Below are 21,894 nucleotides of genomic sequence, written 5' to 3' on the forward strand. Positions count from 1 at the left end.
ATATCATATTTGAAGAGACAGTTAACCTCATGTCCTTCCAAACAGGTATGACTTTCTTCTTCAGGACATTGGCTTTTTGTAACCAAAGAACATGTGACCCTTATTGACTTCCATCATATGGAAATAAAACAATGGCATTTCTCAGAATATCTTCTCTTGGGTAGAATCTGAATATACAAGTTTTGAACATTAAAAACATTTTGATAAAATGTTTATTTTTGGTGGAATTATCCTTTTAAATGTTGTGTGTTGAATGTGTGGATGCATGGACAGGACATGGAAAGTTCTAAAGTTGTAAATGCAACAAAAATAAGACATATATTTTACATCCATAATAAAAACTTCAAACATTAAAAGCGAAACATTAGGTAATTGGGATTAAAATATCTACAATATGTATGAATATAAATGATAAAAAACAAATCAGTAACTGGGAGCTTCTACGTGTGGAAAAAGAGATAAAAGAACATTCACTTACCTTGTTTTTGCAATTAGACGTTTTTACTTCTGCTTCTTTTTCAAGCTGTGCATCTTCAATAATAAAATCAGTAGAGGAAGAGGATTCTGATTTTATTGCCGTTTCTTCATCTGGTGTTTGCAAAGATAAAATGATTATATCCTGCTTCTGACAGTCTTTTAATGAGGACTCAATGACAGGTTTCTCCAGGGGAAGACCTATTGGTTTAGGTTCAGGGTTAGACTCTGGCCAGTCTGAGGTCTTTGGCTCAGCCCCACTTGCGTGGCTAGAAGATGACCTGCTTCTTTTTACGAAAGCTTTATCTTCAACTTTCCTACAAGCTCTAGAGCCTCTTCCTCTTGCAGGAAGTTTATTCATTATACGTGAAGGTGACTGGCAAAGATTAGCGTTTGTTTTTCGGGGACTGGTTGATCTTGGAGCTAAGGCAGCCCTGGAGATTATCTTGGCCTTCACGTTCCTCAAATCTGGCCTGGGGAACCTCTTCAGTTCTGGCTTTGTGGCTTTGGTAAGAGAAGCTCTCGTAGGAGTCTTGGTTTGCACAGCACGTCCTGCCAGATCATTGGTCATTTTAGCTGTGGACTTTGGCTGGTTCTCCTCGTTCGATGAGGTGTTGATCTGTTTGTTTTTGGTATCTGAAGTGATAATGCAGATTTCGTTACCTTCTAAATCTCCAGGGGACACCACTGGCTCGTTCATGCCGTCAGTAGATTGAGTGACCGGAACCACCTCAACAGAGAGGTCATCATTCTCTCTGTCCACTTCCTTCTCGAGGTCATAGGCGGTAGCTAAATTAAGCACTAAATTGGAGTTTTGCAACTGACCTTCTACTGTTTGTCCTTGAGTATTGTTTGGCGTTTCCAGAGCAGATACACCAATCTGGTTCTTTATTACCAAATCTGCAGATGCCAAAGAGAGAAAAGAGTCCTCTTCGTCCTCATCATCATTTTCTGAAGAGCACAAGGATCTTTCATCATCATTATCAGTTCTTCCAACCTTCTGTGTTACCACCAAAGCGACGTTATGATTATCATCTTCATCATCACTCCAGCATTCTTCATTGGCGTCCAGATAGACAGACACAGAGTTGTCATTGGACTCACTACAGTCAGGTTGCCATTCTGGACTTTGTATCCCTGAATCATCGCTGCTAGCCATTATTTTTCCCATCCCAACCTCCGGCATGTCCACATCCAGCGGGCTATCAGCTCTGGCACTGCTCAGACTGCACAAGCTACGCATGGAGTCTGGCGAAGCTTCACCTCTATAATGCAGAGGTGAAGTTGACGATGACGACAATGAAGACTCAAAGATGAAAGCATTGTTGCTCTGGTCACTGCTGTGTAATGCCAGACACATTCCATGCTGGGATCCTTGAGATGGTCTCTTTGAAACAGCAGGGGGTGGAAGCTCAGATTTGTCTACTGGTGGTTCCATGAAACTCGTAGAAGAGCAGAGGATGTTAAGACATGATCATAGAGATACCTCCCATAGCTAGACCCAGTCCAGTGCCACAGACAGAAAAAATACCACTATGGTGAGAAAGGTGTTTACCATCCCTTTAGGTCGGTTTGATTGAAGATGGTCTCTGTGATGTTTCTGACCCTCTTTCGATTGATACTAGAGAACATAAAAAGACAACAGCACGTCAATTTCATTTTATCTGGGCGTTTTTAGATATTTATAGATTTATAGATACAGAGTGTTAAACACAGGGCCGCCAGTTCAGATCTGAAGATGCCAAATCACTTTTAAGACTGCATTAAGAAAACATGGAGAGGTGAATCAGTATGTGTTAATAAAAAACAAAGGTGACTATTCAAAATTTTTGTTATGATTTTATGCAGAGGCACGTAAGCAGAGAACTACTGCTCCCTACTGGTGACTTCCTTTCAAACTGAGAGTCACAGTAGTGAAGGACAAGAAAATGTAGAACAGAAAAAGTCCTTTCACATTGCTTCTGTAAGAAAAAATATGATTATCAGCCATCAAACAACGACCAGGCTTGCAACTATAAACAAATTAATTAAGATAAGTGGTTTTTTTCAAGATCATTTTGATGCTCAATAGGAAATAAATCCAAAATAAATTGAGTTTAATTGCTTCATCATACTCACAGGTGCAAGATTAACACCTTTTTCTATTACTCCATTGAAATTTTAAATTTCAGGACTGGTAAAGCTTGTTTAAATTATTAAAGTATTCACTATTAATGTAGATCAGTGGTTCCCAAATGGGGGTACGCGTACCCCCAGGGGTACTGCATGGGTACTGCAGGGGGTACGTGAGAGAAACTGAAATTTAGGAATAAACAATGAAAATCAATAAGTCGATAAATTATGATATTAGTATTGTTATATGAAATTAGGACAACACAAATATGCATAAAAAATATATTCATAAATTTAAAGCGCATTTCAATTTATAAGAATTATTTTTTGAGCCCGTACCCGGAATCAGGAGCAGTGTCTGGGCACGAAATAATGTAAGTTAGGAGAGGTTGGGGTTAAATGTAAAAAAAAAAATACATAGTTGCGTAAAGCTACAAACAGAAATGTTTATAAGTAATAAACTTGGGGGCATCAGATATAATAACTGTCTGACCCTCATTTCACTGTATTTTAATGCAAAATGTTGCTGTCTGGTCAAGGGGTACTTGGTTTGAATAAATCATAAAAAGGGGCATTTAAGCAAAACAAGTTTGAAAACCACTGATGTAGATTGTGCATAATGCACAATTAAGTCTGCTTTGTATCAAAGTCACACTTTTAGATCAAATGTGGCTGACAATGTAGGTCAGACAAAAGCTAAGAAAAGGGCCTTTATTTTGATATTCAGGCCATTTTCTCTCACACACAAGGCGAGGGTGATAGTTACATCGACAACACTAGCCTTGTGTTTCCACACAAAACAGTTCTGACCAAGAGTCCAATTGTTCTGCTCACAGAAACCTTTCTATGAACACACCAACGTCTTTAGGTCATTATTAACACAAAGAGGAAGCTGATATGAACCAGACCGGGGCGGAAAAGTGGGTGGCATTTCTAAGAGCTGGTGAATGACCCCATGACACTGCATAAACACATTCCAGTCCTTTTAACATTAACAAGTGAAGCTATTTTCCATTGACTACATGATCTCAGCCATAAACAGGTGTTTTATTCTAGTTAATATCGTGGGACGTTCTGCCAAAGACTTAGGAACTCTAAGTGGGCCCCTCATACGGACAATGTCTCTCCTTTCTCCAACAACAGCCCTGCTGGTTATACAGTGTGCAATAAAAATGTTAGAAATGTGAAAGAATCGCATTGTCTCATTCACATGCTGATGAATCACTTTGTAGGCAAGTCGGCAGAATAAACCTCATCTGTTTATCTTCCTGATGCTATTGAGCTAAAGGTGTTCTTTAGCTCAAATCGTAAATCATTGCATTTGGAGCAAAAAGTTCACAAGATGCTACTAAAAATTATGTTTAAAAAACTTAAAACAAGCTATGCTTACAGGCAGTTTCTTTGGATGCACGCACCAGGCCTGAAGTTAACTTCCGGTCTGTGTTTGGTTAGAATATAAAATATAATTCATAGTAATATTTTATTGTATATTAATTGTATTAAATGAAATTAAAGCAACAGTTATAGGTTCTTTGCAGAGGTCGATCGGAAGTTAAGTTTGGGCCACATGAAGTTTGTTTATGTTGTTGCAACTGACAAGAAATATATATATATATATATATATAGTTAAAAATCTATACTTATTATCATTTAGAATTTCATAATTTTTTCCAAAATGAAAGACAATAATGACCAGATCAGAGGTCGATCGGAATTTAAGTTTGGGCCACCTGAAGTTTGTTTATGTAGTTGCAGCTGACAAGAAATATATATATATTTATATAGTTAAAAATCTATACTTATTATCATTTAGAATTCCGCCATTTTTTTCAAAAGAAAGACAATAATGACAAGATAAGCCATTTTAGGTCAACTGTCCCAAACAAAAAAGATAAACTTTTTTTGACAATTTAATTGTTGAAGGTTTGTATTTGTAATTTTACAAATTAAATATTTATTATTTGGCTATAAAATGGCTTCAAAGCTAACAAACAGCTGCTAACAGCTTTAAGACCAGTATTACGTAACAGGTTCTCTAAGGCTTGCCCCCTACTGCTTTGCCCAATGGGATACTGAACATTAAGCACATGACCTCTGGCCGGCTCTGTGCTCCAAGTCTGTATAACATGGGCCATCTAAGGCTACTATAATCTACTTGGATTGATGATTACACTTGGTCAAACATCTATGTGATCTGTGACAACTCAGATGACCAGATTGAAGAGACTGAGTGTCTGACACAGCGATAGCCAGCCTATACATGCATTACAATTCTGAGTTGATTGGATTCGGTCAATTGGGATAAATTTACAGAACACGTCACATTGTTCTATACTATACAACCAAGATTCTACCAAAATCACTTAATCATCTACACATGCACAAACACGTCACACACAGATACAACGTACTGCATGACGAGAAGCGTGAGCCCCGCTATGCTGTGGTGCATGCCTGTCAACTGAAATAATCTCTGAGCAGACATCACACTTGGAAAGGAAGTCACACAATTCTTCATGAGGAACAGTTTTTGGTGATTACCATAAAATACACTTTTAACAACATAGTTTTACTACACAAAACAACATGGTTAAACAAGTATTTAAAAAATATAATTTAACTTCATGATCACCAGTTATAAAATTAGGGCCCGCTGGCCCTTTAAATGAAAGGAACAGTGAAATAAGAGTGGGGAATCCTTCCCAACGTGTCCACCCCTGACAGAATGAATAAATGTGATGTTCTAGGTAAACTGAGTGGCTTTCTATAGCCTCATTGCCTAAAGGCTCAAGTTTCTCGGCTGGAAATAACTGATATGAGCTGTGTGGTGCTGAAATGAACTTATATAAGAAATACTGGGCCATGTTGCTATAAGGAAGCCAGGAATAAAGTTTCAGCATGACCTTCAAAAGCATATTCTTGTATTGTCAATGTAATTCAATTCATTTGGTAAAACTCCTTTGCTTCAACTTTAAAACCCTACAGGACATCCCAAATTTAGCACCTTAGTAATTCCCCAGGTTAATATTCATGATCCTTCCATAACACAGTTTTCAGTAATTAATTAGGTGAATTATCCCATTAACAAAGAAATGCAAGACTGATGACCTAGAACGAAAATATTTCAGCATGAGGCAAAAGGCTGGTATGTTCTCCGAAACCACCTAAAAACATCATGCATGGCTTAACTAAACCCTTACCACTGCAACTATTTTGGGCCCCATTTACCATTGTTAAAACTGATGTCGTTTGTCTGTCAAAAAGACATAGACCACAGTACATACATAATATTGAATCATTATGAACAAATGTTTTTCTGTATGTTTACAACCATTATTTTTCACAAACATTTTAGCAGCCCATATATTTGGTAGATGACTTTTATTTTCTGTATAAATGACATCATAAATTATTCAGGTGGCCAGTTACACCTCCACACAAATGTCATTCTTTCCGAGATGCTGGATGCGATTACGAAACAGTGTCTCGGTTTTCCCACACTCTTTCTTTTTTAAAGGTCACTCTCCTCCAATTCATCTATGGACATTGGACGCTTAGACTTGAATGACACAAAATTGTAATAAAATGTCATACAAAGAGTCACTCTGAAATGCACAGACAAAAAGAGAACTTAATCATGAGTTGATTATCGTAAATTTTGGAGAGGCTAGTAATAGTAAGCTAGCTTTGATACATTTTCAACCAGCATAACAAATAATGTTTCTGGAAAGAATGGCCTACCCTGACTTTAAGTTCGAACTAGTAGCTGCCAATCATTTTCCCTCCTGTAGTAGAATAGTACAATCCATTTGAGAACAGTACAAACTTAAGTTAAGGACTTAAGGACTTTGAACATGCTACCTCTGATAACTTATGGCTATGAAAACCAATAACAGTTTGGTTGCATTGCAAAATGTATCAGGCCAGAGGTTTTAATACAAAAATGTCTTTTATCTATTTGGCAATGCCCTGAAAATAAGGTAATAGAAGGTAAGTGGTAACAAAGAATGGAGTTATCTTGCATTCAGGCCTATGTGTTGAATGAGATGATATACTGATTTTTAATGCTGATGTTTATTCTAGTGAATTCAACAGCAGACTGTACTGTATTAACTTCAGTGGCAACTTGACAATATCGTTGGATATACGTTTACACATAAACGGTTAGAGAGTGAATCTTCCTTTATAAAGTTTTGCTATAAATCCTCTCACAATTTCTTCAGGATTTCTCTTCCTTCCCGTCAGCACCAAACAGTTGCCATAGCAATGAGCTGTGTGCTTTGTCATTGGCAGTATCTCTGATACGAAAATACCCACAAGTCTCTATGGATCACACCGTTCCTATACAGACTTATAACATATTCTTAAAGTATGCACAAAAAAGGACAGGTAGATACCAACAGGTATCACAAACAAGTCCATACTATAGCAAAGAATCGTATAACACACACACACACACAGAGTCACATCCCTCTGTAGCACCGATGATGTCCAGTGCATTTTGACTTTGGCGCTTACGTGTGCAACATTGTGGCAAGATGACGTGTGTAAACCCGTGAATGATCAATAGATCCCCCTTACGTCAAAGACCCCTGGACAGCGACCAAAAAAGGATGTGCTCTAATAAATATATTGCCCTGTATTGCACAACTTACTTGTTAAAGATTAACATGTCAGTGTTAAGTTATTACTGCTGTGATTTGAATTCCAAGAACCACTTATCAATACCAGCGTCACTTGCAAAAAAACAAGTCAACATGATATTACATAATCACAACCATAATTAGCATCATACAGATTTATAGATTGGGGAATGTGGTGTGTAACAAATTATATAAAAAAAGTACATTGAATTTGCATTGTGATTATAATGCAAGTCACATCCTGTGATTATTGAAACAGCCATAGAAAAAACACATAGGATTAGCTGATGTACGCAGCACTTGAAAACATCTGTCTCACACGTACCTCACAGAAGAGGAAAGTTTGTCCTCTAAAAACTAGGCAAGTAATGAAAAAAAAACATACCTGAAGTTTTTCAAACCAAGAGAATGTCTCAACAAAACACATGTATTCCACATTTAATGGACACAGGTATGTCTGTCCTGGACAAAACGTCCTGTTTCGTGAAATCCTGCCAGCAAAAGCACTGCAAGAGAGCAATTCCAGCCTGAACAGAGAGAGAGAGACCCCTCCCCTCTCCTCTGAGCTGAAGCCAAACCATGCCGCAGTAACCAACCAGAACTGTCTGTGTGTGTGTGTAAGTGAGCTTGTGACTTCCAAGGTAGTCTTGAAATGTATTTTCCCCCCTCTTATCCGAACCATTCATGCCAACGGACGCCTGACACTGGGTGATCCTTCCACCTCTGCGACACAAATGTACAAGAGTATCACACTAACACCTATAAGACTACTTTCCAAAAACACTCGTGTACACTGCTCAAGCTCTGTGGCTGCTGAGGCTTCTCTGCCAAAAATGAGTCACAGAGAGAAATTCACTGCTGACTAAGAATGTGTGTGCGTGTGTGTTTGGGTGGGCAGATTACCTCCTCTTGGCTTCAAATTCTGTAGATATAGGGGCCCTCTTGTGTGTATCAGAACGCATGGTTTCTATGCTGCCGAAAAACTCTCATTCAGAGCGTCTGTCTGCGCAGTTGTAGACCTGACTGGAGAGAGAGTGATATTGTGAGGAAACATGACAAACAAAAGACTCAAGTTTCACTAAAACTGGGCTTCTCAAACTGGGAAATTAAGACCACACACAAATTAACAGTGAGTTTAAAGATGAGATACTCTCATATTCATTTTGAGTACCTATACAGTTGTGTTGCATACTTTGTATCTTCGAAGAGTATTTAGTTTGATCAAATTGATAAAAAACAGATACAGCTGTAAGATTATTACCTGGAATTTTAATTATTAGAGCCCCCCTTGGAAGTTAGCTGTGGCCCTCCTGTGGGCCACGGCTCCTTTGTTGAAAAGCACTGCTTTAAAAGCAACACTATAGAGGGTATGGAGATGTTGTCACTTTACCACGTGGGAAAACACTCAGCAAAATAACTGCTTACAATATAAGGAAACACAATTCCGCGTAACATTTCTGTGTCCAGGAAAACCTGATTCTTTTGTAAATCGTAGGGAAGTCGTAAGGATCACCGTCGAGCCCAGCTGCTTGTAATTTCAGCGAATAATTGCGTGTTTTAGTCCCGGTTTCTTTGTTTCTCCTATTCTCCTTTGCCATTTTGCTGGGTGTTTTGCCACCCAGGGGAGCGAGCCCCCACGTGGGAATGTGACGTCATATCATAGACGGTTTCAAAGTGACGCTATTTTTTAGAGATATTATTTTAAGTTCGAAGTGTTAAGTGTCGTTTTAAGGTAAGCTATTGAACTTGTGGCTGATTTACGAAACAAGAGGATATGTGTGAGTGAATATTTAAACGTAAGTATATCAACAATAGTAATAGTGATGCTTGCCTTAGTTTATATATCAGAACGTAAACAGTAGTGTGTGACAGCCAGCTAAATTATCACTGAACTGTGGTCAAGTGGTCAATAATAGACCAAAATATCTCAAGTTGCACAGCTGTTTTCCCTGATAAACTCCAAGAACTTATACTCGGGCTTATCATATTAAACGCCAGAAGAACAGTGCTGACAGCCACTGAGTGAGGAGAAACACACACAACTACAAAAACGTTTTAGAAAAGTATGATCCAATTCGTAACAGTATAAGATAATCATGCTTCTAATACCAACAGTCATTTAGCAAAATATACATCTTTAACACATACAACATTATGCGTAAAACACACATATCTACAGACACACACAAGAAACCCCAGCCAGTAACCAAAGCCACAGTTGAAACCACTGACATTCAGAAGCATGTTATCAGAGTGCTGCGTAACTATGTGTTTGACTGTTCATAAATAGACAGTTAGAATGAGGTCCATCTTTTTGTTTGGCTTCAGTGACAATCTTTACTTCCTCAGGCCATGTAGAGAGGTTAGAGACAAGCTTACATAACGTACAAAAGAATTCTGTTTAGCTCAACTGTCGTCTGCGACTTTTTAAACTGTCGGAAACATTTCATGTCTTGCCAATCGATATAAAGATATGTGCACCAATATACTCCAAACGGCACCACAACACTATATTTGTTTAAACACTTTAACCCAAAAGTCAGGATTGTGCAATGCATGGCTCGGTCATGTTATCCGTTTAAAGATCAATTTGATAGTTATAGTGTTCCATTGACCCAACAACAGGTTTACTGACAATGATCTTTTCAATAGTGGTCCAATATAACCTACAGAAATGCTTTACACATCGATATCAAACCAAGAGTTTGTTTTAAATAAGCATAATATAATAAAACATTTTTAAGATATATGTGTTCAGATTTACCAAGAAATTATACCGTTTTTACTTTTTACAATACCTTACAATTCAGTTTCTTTGTGATTTCTGATCCATACATGTACTTAAGAGGAACAGAGTTCATTCATCTGTTTTTTATCTAGGAATCAAATTAGCTTGAATTAGTAATATTATGTTATATTACCTTATGCAACCAAGAATAATAAATAGATCTGATATCACTTTCATAGCAACACTTGAAGTCTAGACACACAGATGCGTGTGTATGTGGAGCCAACAGCCTAGATAACAGGGCTTTAATTTTCCTCTTAATCTGTTCAAAGCTTTTTTCACACCCTCTTCCACTACACACTCACACTCCATAGCTAGTATCAGAGTCCACAGCTTGTTCTTTGGTTAAGAGATAGAGGGGTATAAATAATCTGTTAGCTAGTCCCATAAATGGGCATGACTCCTTTATGTCTAGTCTCCAGCATTCTTCATTAGTCTTTGGTTACTGCATTAATGGGGGTCATTAAAGATATAGCTTCATCCATCTTCGCTTAAACATATAATGGAGATCACGGACAATCCTGACCACCCAAGAACATGTTGTAGTAGACCCTGCAGGTCACAAGCGTCCCAAGCGCCCCACATTGGACTAAGAGCCATTCAGGGCTTCCAGGGGCCCATGGACACTCAACATCACTCGACCAGACACCAGACTTTGGTGGATAGAGTTACTAATAATATTATACTCAAACCTCACAAGCAACACAGCATAAGGTCATTTGGGGTTAAGTGGGCCACATTTGAATAAATCATTAAAAACTCAAAATGTGGCAAATTGCGGTAGTTTCAAACTATAACAATCTTGTTATCGAACAGCAAGCATTTAACTAAGTTCAATGTATCATAATACCAAAGACATATAGTATCTGTTTGTTTGTGCAAGTGTAGCTGTTATTTGTCAGAAGAGTAAAACAGAAATGATGAGTAAAGACTGGGAACATTGTCACTGGTTTTACCTCTGCACTGTTACAAACACTTACTCACCAAAAGAAGAAATGCTTTTCTTTATTAGCACTAACAGGTTCCACTGATACCCTAAAGTGAAAAACAAACATGAACTTACACCTTCTGCACCTGACAGCATATGGTCAAGTAGTTCCTTTGGGCCTTGTGCAACTTCCATGACCCAAAATAGATCATTAAACATGAAGAAACACTGACCTCAACATATACCTCTGTCAACAGTATTCAATAATCCGAATCAGAGAAAAGCAAACTGCACAACGATTGAGAATCTCTCAATAAAGTCTAACCTATCTGTTGAGAATGGCCTGTTTAAAGTTCTAAAAATATAAAATATACACTCTCACCAATCTTAAAGGGATACTCCACCCAAAAATGAAAAATCTGTCATGAATTAACCCCCCCAGTTGTTCCAAACCTGTAAACATTTCTTTGTTCTGTTGAACATAAAGATATTTGGAAGAATGCTAGCAGCTTACATTTCTGGGACATTATTGACTACCACAGTAGGAAAAAATGTAAAAGTAGTCAAAGGTGCCCTACAACTATTTGCTTTCCTTCATTCTTCCAAATGTCGTTCTTTATGTTCAACAGAACATAGCACGGGAACTTTTTTAGGAAAAGCCAAAAATACATTGCATGGGTCAAAAATAAAAAAATTATCTTATGCCCAAAATCATTAGGATATTAAGTAAAGATCATGTTCCATGAAGATATTTTGTAATTTCCAACTCTAAATACTTAAAAACTTTATTTTTGTGAGTGGATGGCCTGCCACAGTTCCTCTGATGGACAACTTTAAAGGCGATTTTCTCAATGTTTAGATTTTTTCCCCACCCTCAGATTCCAGAATTTTAAATAGTTATATCTCGGCCAAATATTGTCCTATCATTACAAACCATATATCAATAAAAAAGCGTATTTAGTCAGCTTTCATGTGTTGTATAAATCTCAATTTTTAAAAATTACCCATTAGACTGGTTAAGTGGTCCAGGGTCACATTGTCCTATCCGTAACAACTCACACATCAATAGAAAGCTTAATTATTCATCTTTCAGATGGTTATATAATATTCCAAACAACAATTTACACTATATATATAAAATAAAAGTTACTTTCTCTAACATTGAGTGATAACTTATATATTTCGTAATATAATTACAACAAATTGTTAGCCTAGCTAACATTAATGTTCTTCAAAATCGTGTAACGTTAAGTCATATAACTTACCTCAAGCGTTTAAGTTTTTTTACTGACGTATTAACATAAGCTTTTATAAAATGCTCGTATTTAAAACTATAGACTACATGAAATGTTTTTACAATAAGAATGGGAACATGTAGATCTTAAATGTCACCTCATCGTTGATCACATCGGTGTACGTAAACTGTAAGAACGTCATGTCCATCGTTTTCGTAGATGTATAACTTTGGGGATTTAGCGCCACCTTTTGGTAATTTCTTAAATAGCACCCAATGACAACAGAATTTGCGTAATCATGTATATAAAATTTGAGCAATACAGGAAAATACGTCAAAGGACGTAGCTCTAAACGTCATGGGCAGCATGTTGCAAAATGTAGTTTTTATTTGTAAAAGGTTATAATGATGATGTGCCATTCGGATACCCCAATTTAGCCATGTTTTTCTGTAATAACCCTGTTTTTGGTGCGCTGATCACCATTCGTTTTACTATAGTAACCATGGCTTTCTGATTTTGACTGTATTCAAAGCACGGTTCATTTTTGTAACGGATGGGTCTTTTGAGTATAATCGATCTTATATCAAACGTATGACTTTAAGTTTCTGTTAAAAATATACTATAGTAATACACATAAATACATTACGAGCGTAGGGTTAGCAACATATCAATCATTTATTTTTTAAATTTACTGGATGAGCCATCAAAACAGTCATAATCTTTTTCAAGGACGATGCATATCGCCCAGCCTGGGTGATGGTTCGTTCCTGAAGGGAGGCCTCTGCGCATGCGTCAATACAGAACGGTCCGCAACACTGCGAAATTACGAATCCTACTACGACAAGGAATTGTGTTTTAAATATTAAATAGATTGTTGTGACGTTACTTGCTTGCCATCACTGGGCGTCCGGTCACGTACACTGATCAGAAAATCAAACTCGCTGCACATTGCTCATCGTTAATTCGCTATTCTTACTAAAGCCCGCCTACAGTCAGCTGCCTTTTACCCAATCATTAAGAAGTATAGTGAACGCTAGGCAATTTAGTTAATATTCATGAGCCAGTTCTTTGCCATACTAGGATAAGGAGGTGCAGGTTGTGTTGTGACCACAATGTACCAGCCAGAGCCCGAGCGCAAGCACGCACGGCGGATCCCCGCAGTTACAGCACGACTTTGACTGGAAGCAAAATACCTGCGGTTCAACCCATTGTGAAATGATGTTTTATTTTGTCAAAATGCGTCGCCGAGTTCTGTTTTTCCGACGGTAACGAGAGCCGATCGTCCAGTCGCTTAGGACACATTTTCTGCGCATCATTTGGACGGGAGTCTCTAGGATGGAGCACATCAGGACACCAAAGGTATCGCTCATTGTGACGTTTCTCTTATGCACCGCTATCACATAAACGCACGTTGTGCAGCGTTTATCTTTCATATGTCTTTATGTTTGAACGCCATATGGTTTTCTAAAAAGTGACATTTCGCAAATATTATTATTGAAAATACACGACTTCCCAGAACAAACCGGTGATAGGCCACAATAGCCTCCATCTTCCTTCACACAACCCCTTGAAATTCAATCGATTGTTCAGCCCGAACGCTTCCGATATATGTGGAAGTCATCAGGTCTACCTATATATATATATATACACTAACGATCACAGTATGAGATTTTAACAGCACATTTTACGCATGATAAATATTCTGGCCATATCAATGCTTGCATCCTTCATTTGTATTCAGATGCTATCTTGAAATATGCCAAGCTGGGAAAAGCAATGATGAAATAGCTTAATTATTAACAAGGTAATTCAGGGTCATTGTAAATTTAGTTATGATTGTTTTTTTTCCACAACACAATTCACAACACAAACTGTAAATGACATTTTTCTATAATTGAAAAATCCTGTTTCCTTCCAGGTTGAAAATGTGCGCATGATTGACTGGCTCAACCCCAGGAGATCCACACTGGGAACGTTGTACCTCTCCTCTACTCATACTATATTTGTAGACAACTTGGAGGCACGCAAAGAGACCTGGGTAGGAATTGAAACTAGCCACAAAATCCTCCTCGCAGACGATCAAGCTTCCTTTTCAAATGATCCGAATTACCACAGGAACACAAGTCATCCACTATGTTATACAGTTTCCTCTAAACGCCACATTTGCTGTCGCTGAGCTTGAAGAGCAACTTGAAACACAGTGGATTGTGTTAAATGGTTTTATTGTATCTTTCTCAGTATATCTGCCTAAACGTGTCTGTTGCAAGTTGCAACTGTATACCTGAAAGTAGTAAAATTATAAAACGCTGAAGATCACTTTTTCTCCATTAGGTTCTGCACAGTTTAGTAAGTAATGTGGAAAGACTTCCGACAAACCCTTCAGGAAGTCCTCTCATTATCCGCTGTAAAAACTTCCATGTCTACCGACTGCTGATCCCACAGGAGAAGGACTGTTTAGATGTGCTGGCCTCCCTCACTCATCTATCGCGCCCAGGTAAAAGCCAAAATAAAAACACACATTCTCAAGCTAGTATTGTGACAGCTGTGCCCTGGGTAAGTTCCCTTTCTGTTAAGAGGAACATCCTAAGCGTGACCAGTAAATGAGACTAAAGTCTAATCACGACATTTCTTTTGGCCCATGACAGTGCATGATGTCATCAAAGCTCTACAGAGAACAACAGTGTGTATAGAATATATATAGCTATATGCCGCATTAGCAGCTGTTTCTATGGGCAGCTATAGGTAGGTCATCCATCATTTTGGAGCCGTTTGTCCCTCTTTGCATTGAAAGAGAATGGTGACCAAAGCTATCCTCGTCTGTAATATGTAATATTGGTGGACTTAAATGGTTCAGAAATAGTTAAAAAGTTGTAAAAAGCTTTTCCTTGAAATCAGCCCCTTTGTATCATTTTCTCATATTGTAATTGGCGAAGCATTGAAAATTATCCATACATTTGCTTTTTTGTGAAACACAGTGCTTTTATGCTAACACATAGATAGATAGATAGATAGATAGATAGATAGATAGATAGATAACACACAGCATTTTCACACCTACTCTATCTCTCTCTGTCTCTCTTTACAGAGCGCTACGGAGAGCTGTTCTGCTTTTCCTTCAACCCTAACTTAGATAAAGAGTTAAGGGAAAAGGCGTGGGGGTTCATTGATCTCAAGGCAGAATTCAATCGAATGGGAATACCCAGAAACCTCTGGCATGTCACAGCAGCCAATCACGAGTACAGAGTCAGTATAACATCACAGCTCTATCATTTCTGTTCTTTGCTGCTAAGCTAAATTACTTATTCTATCCCAGTTTAATGTACAGTGACATCTATTAGTAATTTTGTAGGTTAACTTTTCCAAGAATGTAAAAGTTATGGCTCAGCTGGTTCAACCAATAGCATTTTTGAAGTGGGACTATAATGTTTGCTAGAATATTGGCAGAAGAAGGGGCAATGGGAGTGCTGGTCATTTCTGAGGCTTGATGTTATCAATCAGGAATTGATAGGATTGGGAAAAGCGGGCGTTTTTTTTAAAAAGAAAAGGGAAAGCAAGTTATATTAGATGTAAAGAACGTTTCAAAGATTTTCATACAGGTAAACAATGCAAAAATAGACCATGACTGTGCGTTGAGCAAGTAAATAGTGTCGTTGTTGAATTTAAAGACAAAAAATAATCTGATATTTCGATTGGCAGTTGTGTGACACTTACCCATCCGAGCTGTATGTGCCAAAGTCAGCCTCTCCTGCCGTCATTGTGGGCAGTTCCAAGTTCCGGAGTCGAGGACGCCTTCCCGTTCTCTCTTACTTCCACAGGGACACCAGTGTAAGTGTATAAATGGTGACACATCTTCTTTTTAAACCAAGCAGACACTTTGCAGGCTTCTCAGTTTTCATTCATTCAGCTCTTCCTCCAAGCTTCATTATTCTCTGTTTAGTGAACGTTTGGTGTTTTCGCCTCCACACTTTTTTTTCCAGGCGTCTATCTGTCGGAGCAGTCAGCCTCTTTCTGGTTTCAGCGCGCGTTCCTCGGACGACGAGCAGATGCTACAGGCCCTTATGAAGTCGAACCCTGTCAGCGAGCTCATGTATGTGGTGGACACGAGGCCAAAGGTGAGAGGTCATGAAAACAAATAGGTGACAGAACAGAGTGGAGAGGATGTAGCGATTTTACAGGGAGATTCACCTGAAAACATTTGAAGTATTTAAGGTATTAGAAGTAATAAATTACTTTGTGCATTTGAAAATAATCATAAACACTATCAGTCTTGTGACTTTTATGCCTTTTGTAATTGTTTCAAGCTTAATGCAATGGCAAATCGCGCTGCTGGAAAGGGATACGAGAACGAAGACCACTACACCAACATTAAACTGCAGTTCATTGGTATCGAAAACATCCACGTCATGAGAAACAGCCAACAGAAGCTTATAGACGGTATAGATGGACTAATGCTTTTTGCTGTTATGCATGCGTAATGATAACATGTTTCATGGATTTTATCAAGATAAAATGTTCGGCAAGTAGTAACCTCTTCTTCTTATATCCCTGCAGTTGCTGATCTTGTGTCTCCTTCCATGAGTGAATTTCTGTGGGGTCTGGAGAATTCTGGATGGTTAAAACATGTCAAAGCTATACTAGAGTCTGGAGTCTTTATTGCTAAGGTAGAACTCCTTTCAAAAGCTGTAAAATAGCCTTGAGCTATAAAATTGACACAACTGTTAAAAAATACAATGATATATTATCAATTAAAAGAAAACATCCAAGCATTCGAGCATCAGTCTTTAAATCGACAGTTCATGATGTCAGAAAAGTATTTCCGGTCAATGGAATGTGAGAGTGAAAGAATGTGTCTATTAAGGCTGTCACAATATCAGATTTTAACTACATGATTATCAAAATGAAAATAACAATATTATCACATAATATTATTTATTTAAAAAAAATGTATCCTGTCAAATTGACCCAATTTTTTTTTTGTATTTCCTTTTGACCAGTGAACCACACAAAAAAATGGCAGAAACTTTAAGGGGAAATCCTCCCAAAAATGAAATCCTTTCAATATTTTTTGAAGCCTGTATGAATTTCTTTGTGCTGCTAAACACAAAGGAAGATATTTAGAAGAATGCGAGTAACCAATTTCACCCTCTATTGACTCCCATAGTATTTATTTTTCCTACTATGGCAGTAAGTGGGGGATGAGATCTGTTTGGTTACAGATTTTATTCCAAATATATTCCTTTGTGTTCAGCAAAATATAGGTTTGGAACAAGTAAATAATGAAAGAATTTTAATTTTTTGGCTAAACTATCCCTATAGGCAAAATGTTAAATGAACACATACTATTTTGGAGTATCAACTTGATACAGGGGCTAAATTATTTAGGATATTATAAGATATCAATAACCATGGCATTCGTGTCACAGTTTTTGTCAAGACCATTATATTGAGACATCTTTAGTGTCCATACCATTGATTGATATACTGTGGGACCAAAAATCACCATAATAACAAGAACGAAATAGCACAAAATAATTGTCATGGTTTGACACGAAACTTTCGTATTTGTGTTTCTGTTATGTTTCCACAGGCGGTGGCAGAAGATGGAGTAAGTGTTCTGGTGCACTGTTCAGACGGCTGGGATCGGACGGCTCAGGCTTGTTCAGTAGCTAGTGTACTACTAGACCCATACTACAGAACCATCAAAGGACTGATGGTGATCATTTCATTAATTATTCTTAAAAGAATAAAACCAGTGCAAATATCTGTAAAGAATAAATGAATAGCATTTTGTCATTTTGTTTAAAGGTTCTAATAGAGAAAGACTGGGTTTCGTTCGGACACAAGTTTTCCCACAGGTATCCCTTTTCCATTTCACTCCAGTATATCACTTTGCACCACGTATGCACCACAGTTGAATTCAGTTCCTTAAAATGAAGTAATTGATTTAGGACAACATGTGAGAATACATAGGCCTTAGTCCAGAATCCATAGCAGATACAATGACCAAACCATCAGATATGCTATACATACTGTTACACAGTGAGTCTCTCATGCCTGTTTTTGCAAGACATCTAGAGATTATATCCGTTTAAGTCATGTTTTTGTGAACAAATATGGTCCAGACTGATAAACAGTTATACCACAATAGCTTTTTCATGTCTGATTTAAAGTTAATACAATGTTATTTTGACTAACATTGTTGGAGACCTCGGCATTTCTCCATTCAACTAGATTGACGCTGCAGGACTTCCCTTAAAAAACCCTTTGTCATGCTTTGTCATACCTTGTGACAAACGACAGAGAAACCACATGTGCTCTCAATGTGATTGCATAATCCGAATGGGCACATTGTCTGCATTGCATCATCATAAATTTCACAAGCACCTTGAGGATCAACACGATTAACTTGTATTCTGCACTACTAAGGTACGCTCACCTGGACGGTGACCCTAAGGAGGTCTCGCCGGTCATGGATCAGTTTCTCGAGTGTGTTTGGCAGCTGATGCAGCAGTTCCCCTGTGCATTCGAGTTCAATGAACGATTCCTTATACAGCTGCACACGCACATCTTCTCCTGCCAGTACGGGAACTTCATTGGCAATTGCCAGAAAGAGAGGAAAGACTTGAAGTAAGAAAATCAACCACTTTTTGTTTTTTTATTTAATACGGATATTCAATAGAGAGGGGGGAATGCTGCATAATGGGCCCAGACTTTAAGCCGACTGTCAAAAGTGCGGCTCTGCATAACTACAGATGCATCGATTTTATGTAAAGACCTTTAGATTTCGAAGTGTTTTGTATCGCTTTCAGTTTCCTTCTGTGCTTCCACACTATGCAGGATACAGGACCGAACACACTCTCTGTGGCCTCACCTGTGGGAGAACAGGGCAGAATACACAAACCCTCTGTATAGGACAGACCACAGTCAAACACAGGGTGTTCTCAAGCCTCTCACCACCGCCTACTGCTTCAAGTGAGTCAACCACAGCCTGATACCCGGAATGAATGGCATTATTAAACCTCCCTTCACATCCCTTTGGGTAGTAGGCATTGATACATGTCACATGGCTTGTTTTACATTTCGCTGATGTCCTTATGAAACCTCGTATCTCCCTATTTCATTATTTTTGTTTTTGCCATACACCATTATTATTGTTTGTCACTGGGTTTTCCAAATATCCAACAAAGAAAAAGTGTTAAATGTTCTTGTAAACTTTAAAAAGTAAAGTGTTTATTTTCACTTACTTGAAAACGCCAAATACGGACATCCAAGGTTTTGGAAGGACAGCCACGAATTACTTCAGAAGTGACAAAGTTCGATGTGAATATGAATGTGAATTGAAAGTGAATTGAGCTTTTGATAGTTTCAATTGACACCTTTTGTGCATTCTTTTTCAGTAGCCAATCTAGAAACAGAAAAAGGGCGGTGACCTCTAATTTAGAATCGGATGGGGGGAAACATAGCAGTCAGTTCTCCACCTCTCACCGTGCGCTTCAGTGCAATTGTTTAGCAAGATAAAAGATAATCATGTGATAAAAGGGTCTTTTTAAATGTTAAAATAATTGACAATGAATTTGACTGGTCATGAAGCATTTTTTTTCAACTGTTTAAAGCGAATGGGAATCATGTTTTAGGTTTTGGAAGGGGATGTACAGTCGTGCTGTGAGATGCTTGGCTTCACAGCAGTCTCCTGCTGATTGCCTGAACGCAGTGAGGGAGGAGTCACAGCAATTGGAGGAGGAGCTTAGCAGCCACCAGGAGGTACCACGGGAGGCGGACGCTGGACAAGGCATACAGAAGCATGCATAAATATCACATATAAGCATCACATGCATTTTAAAAACACAACCGCTTGCAGACATCACTGTATGTGTGCTATAGTACCACATGAATGTAGAATGAATTTGATATTTTCTTTCTAAAGGGATAGTTCACTTCAAAATGAAAATTCTGTCATTTACTCAACTTGTCATTTTAAACCTGTATGACTTTCTTTCTTCTGCAAAACACAGAAGAAGATATTTTGAAGGAGGTTGGTAAGCAAAATCGTTGGTCCCCATTCACTTCTATTGTGTGGACACAAAACCAATAAAAATCATGGGAGATCAACATTCTTGAAAATATTTTATTTTGTGTTCTGCAGAAGAAAGAAAGTCATACAAGTTTGAAATAACATAAGTGTGAAAAAATAACAGAATTTAAATTGTGGGGTGAACAATCTCTTTAAACAGAATGGGACTAACAACACTAAATAACTGATGATTGAAGTTGGATTGATTCAGAACTGAGCAACGATCATCTTTATTCTCTTTAAACACTAACAATGGTTTCCGTACTTCAACAGAGACTCGCTCGGCTGAAAAAGAAAACTCCGGGGGAAAGAACGAACACCAACAGGCCGTCTGAACAAGTCCGCCGTCCAATCCCAAACAAGGGTGAACTCGGCAGCCCTTTAGACTACTTCACCGACCTGAGAAGCGAGACACACCCTCCTTTCTCCACACTGCCAATGGCGTCACCGGCCCCGCTCACGAGCGGCGACCCTGATGACCTTTCAACCTGCAGTGATTTCGAGTCAGGTGTGGCTGACCTCAGCAGCCACTCCTCAAGTGCCGGAGATGAGGCTAAGGAACCCGATAGTGATGAGGGGGTCATCGCAAACGCCTGAAAAAAAACTGGTGGCAGGAAGGTGAAAAAAGCACAAAAACGGGGAACTGCTGTTTTAAAATGTTTTATAGGTGTTCGAATTTGTATTTAAGTATGTGCGCAAAACGCATATCTGAAATAGTTTAGTAACAAGTCTTTTTTATTTCCATTATTGTATTGTGGGTTTTAATTTAACTTGCTGTGTATATTCAACCAGTTTTCCCCTCGAGCTTTCAGTAATGACAGGTTTTGCTATTCTCCGAAGCTAGCAAACCACATACTATTCAAACTATTTCTGCATCATATGGCATAAACTGCATACAAATGTACAACACAACACACATGGAATATGTTATCTCAGAATCCATTGCTCTCAACTTCTGTTTCTAGCAACAAGTGATCATGAAGGAATATCAATCGCCCAATTATAAACATTCAACTTTTGACTTCACTGATAAGAGATAAACCAGTTTTTAAAGCATTTTAACAATTAGACAACAAACTGTTTTTATTCCCCAAATAACAGTATTTGCTAAATTCACTGATTATTAGTTCACAGTGTGGCATACTGCAATTTATGGCGTTTATTCACACACTTAAAATAAAGTATACAGTACACTAGTACTCCATTTTGAACATAGCCCATGTCTTCCTAAAAAAAGTTCCTGCCAAAACTATGTTCCAGTCTGTGCTCTCCATTTGTATTTAAAGGAAGTCTTATATGGAGTTGAAATGGCGAGAAGTAGATGGCACCTTGACTACAGTATGTTTGATTTCTGTATAGCTTAAGAATATAGACAATCAAGCCGTCACAACATCCCTCTGTTTAACGTTTCAATTATACCAGTAGATTTTAAAAGTGATTTGTCTGGAACATACACATTTCCAGGGCAAATACCCCCAATAAATTGTTTGCCTAGAAGCAAACTACATGACGAACTCTGTGTGTCTAGTGTCAGTTTTTACATCATTTCATAATTCGCTGTAAATTCTAGAGTTTTTATTTAAGTATATTGAGAACCTGAATCCTGCTATGCACATTATGCCTTCTATTCTTTGAGGATGTTT

At 38.1% G+C, this 21,894-nt stretch overlaps 2 protein-coding genes across 7 annotated transcripts in view; one reads left to right on the top strand and one right to left on the bottom strand.

The window, feature by feature from the left end:
• The window catches only part of mtus1b (microtubule associated tumor suppressor 1b), a 40,655-nt gene extending 28,298 nt beyond the window's left edge, over nt 1-12,357 (bottom strand). The window contains exons 1-4 of one of the 5 annotated variants that reach the window (XM_056740239.1): nt 12,211-12,346; nt 11,002-11,052; nt 8,133-8,252; nt 479-2,095 (exon numbers count right to left, since the gene is read on the bottom strand). In XM_056740239.1, the coding sequence (XP_056596217.1) occupies nt 479-1,912 (1,434 nt within the window). In that variant the 5' untranslated portion in view covers nt 1,913-2,095; nt 8,133-8,252; nt 11,002-11,052; nt 12,211-12,346. Of the gene's footprint in view, nt 1-478; nt 2,096-7,614; nt 7,909-8,132; nt 8,253-11,001; nt 11,053-12,210 lie in introns of those variants that run through there. The other 4 variants (XM_056740232.1, XM_056740223.1, XM_056740244.1 and 1 more) reach the window with 4 other exon arrangements.
• A 721-nt stretch (nt 12,358-13,078) lies between these two features.
• Nucleotides 13,079-21,765, top strand: mtmr7b (myotubularin related protein 7b). 2 transcript variants are annotated; one of them, XM_056772620.1, is made up of 14 exons: nt 13,079-13,539; nt 14,099-14,218; nt 14,512-14,674; nt 15,266-15,423; nt 15,877-16,005; nt 16,158-16,292; nt 16,482-16,614; nt 16,732-16,841; nt 17,768-17,893; nt 17,986-18,035; nt 18,607-18,807; nt 19,018-19,152; nt 19,815-19,969; nt 20,525-20,727. In XM_056772620.1, exons 1-14 carry the CDS (start codon nt 13,516-13,518, stop codon nt 20,584-20,586), a joined length of 1,701 nt encoding a protein of 566 aa, XP_056628598.1. In that variant the 5' UTR covers nt 13,079-13,515; the 3' UTR covers nt 20,587-20,727. The 2 variants fall into 2 exon arrangements, with proteins under 2 accessions (XP_056628598.1, XP_056628589.1); XM_056772611.1 differs by having other exon boundaries at nt 13,080-13,539; nt 19,815-19,941; nt 20,525-21,765.
• The last annotated feature ends 129 nt before the right edge of the window (nt 21,766-21,894 follow it).

The sequence above is a fragment of the Triplophysa dalaica genome, chromosome 2 (genome assembly GCF_015846415.1).
Source record: "Triplophysa dalaica isolate WHDGS20190420 chromosome 2, ASM1584641v1, whole genome shotgun sequence".
NCBI lineage: Eukaryota > Metazoa > Chordata > Actinopteri > Cypriniformes > Nemacheilidae > Triplophysa > Triplophysa dalaica.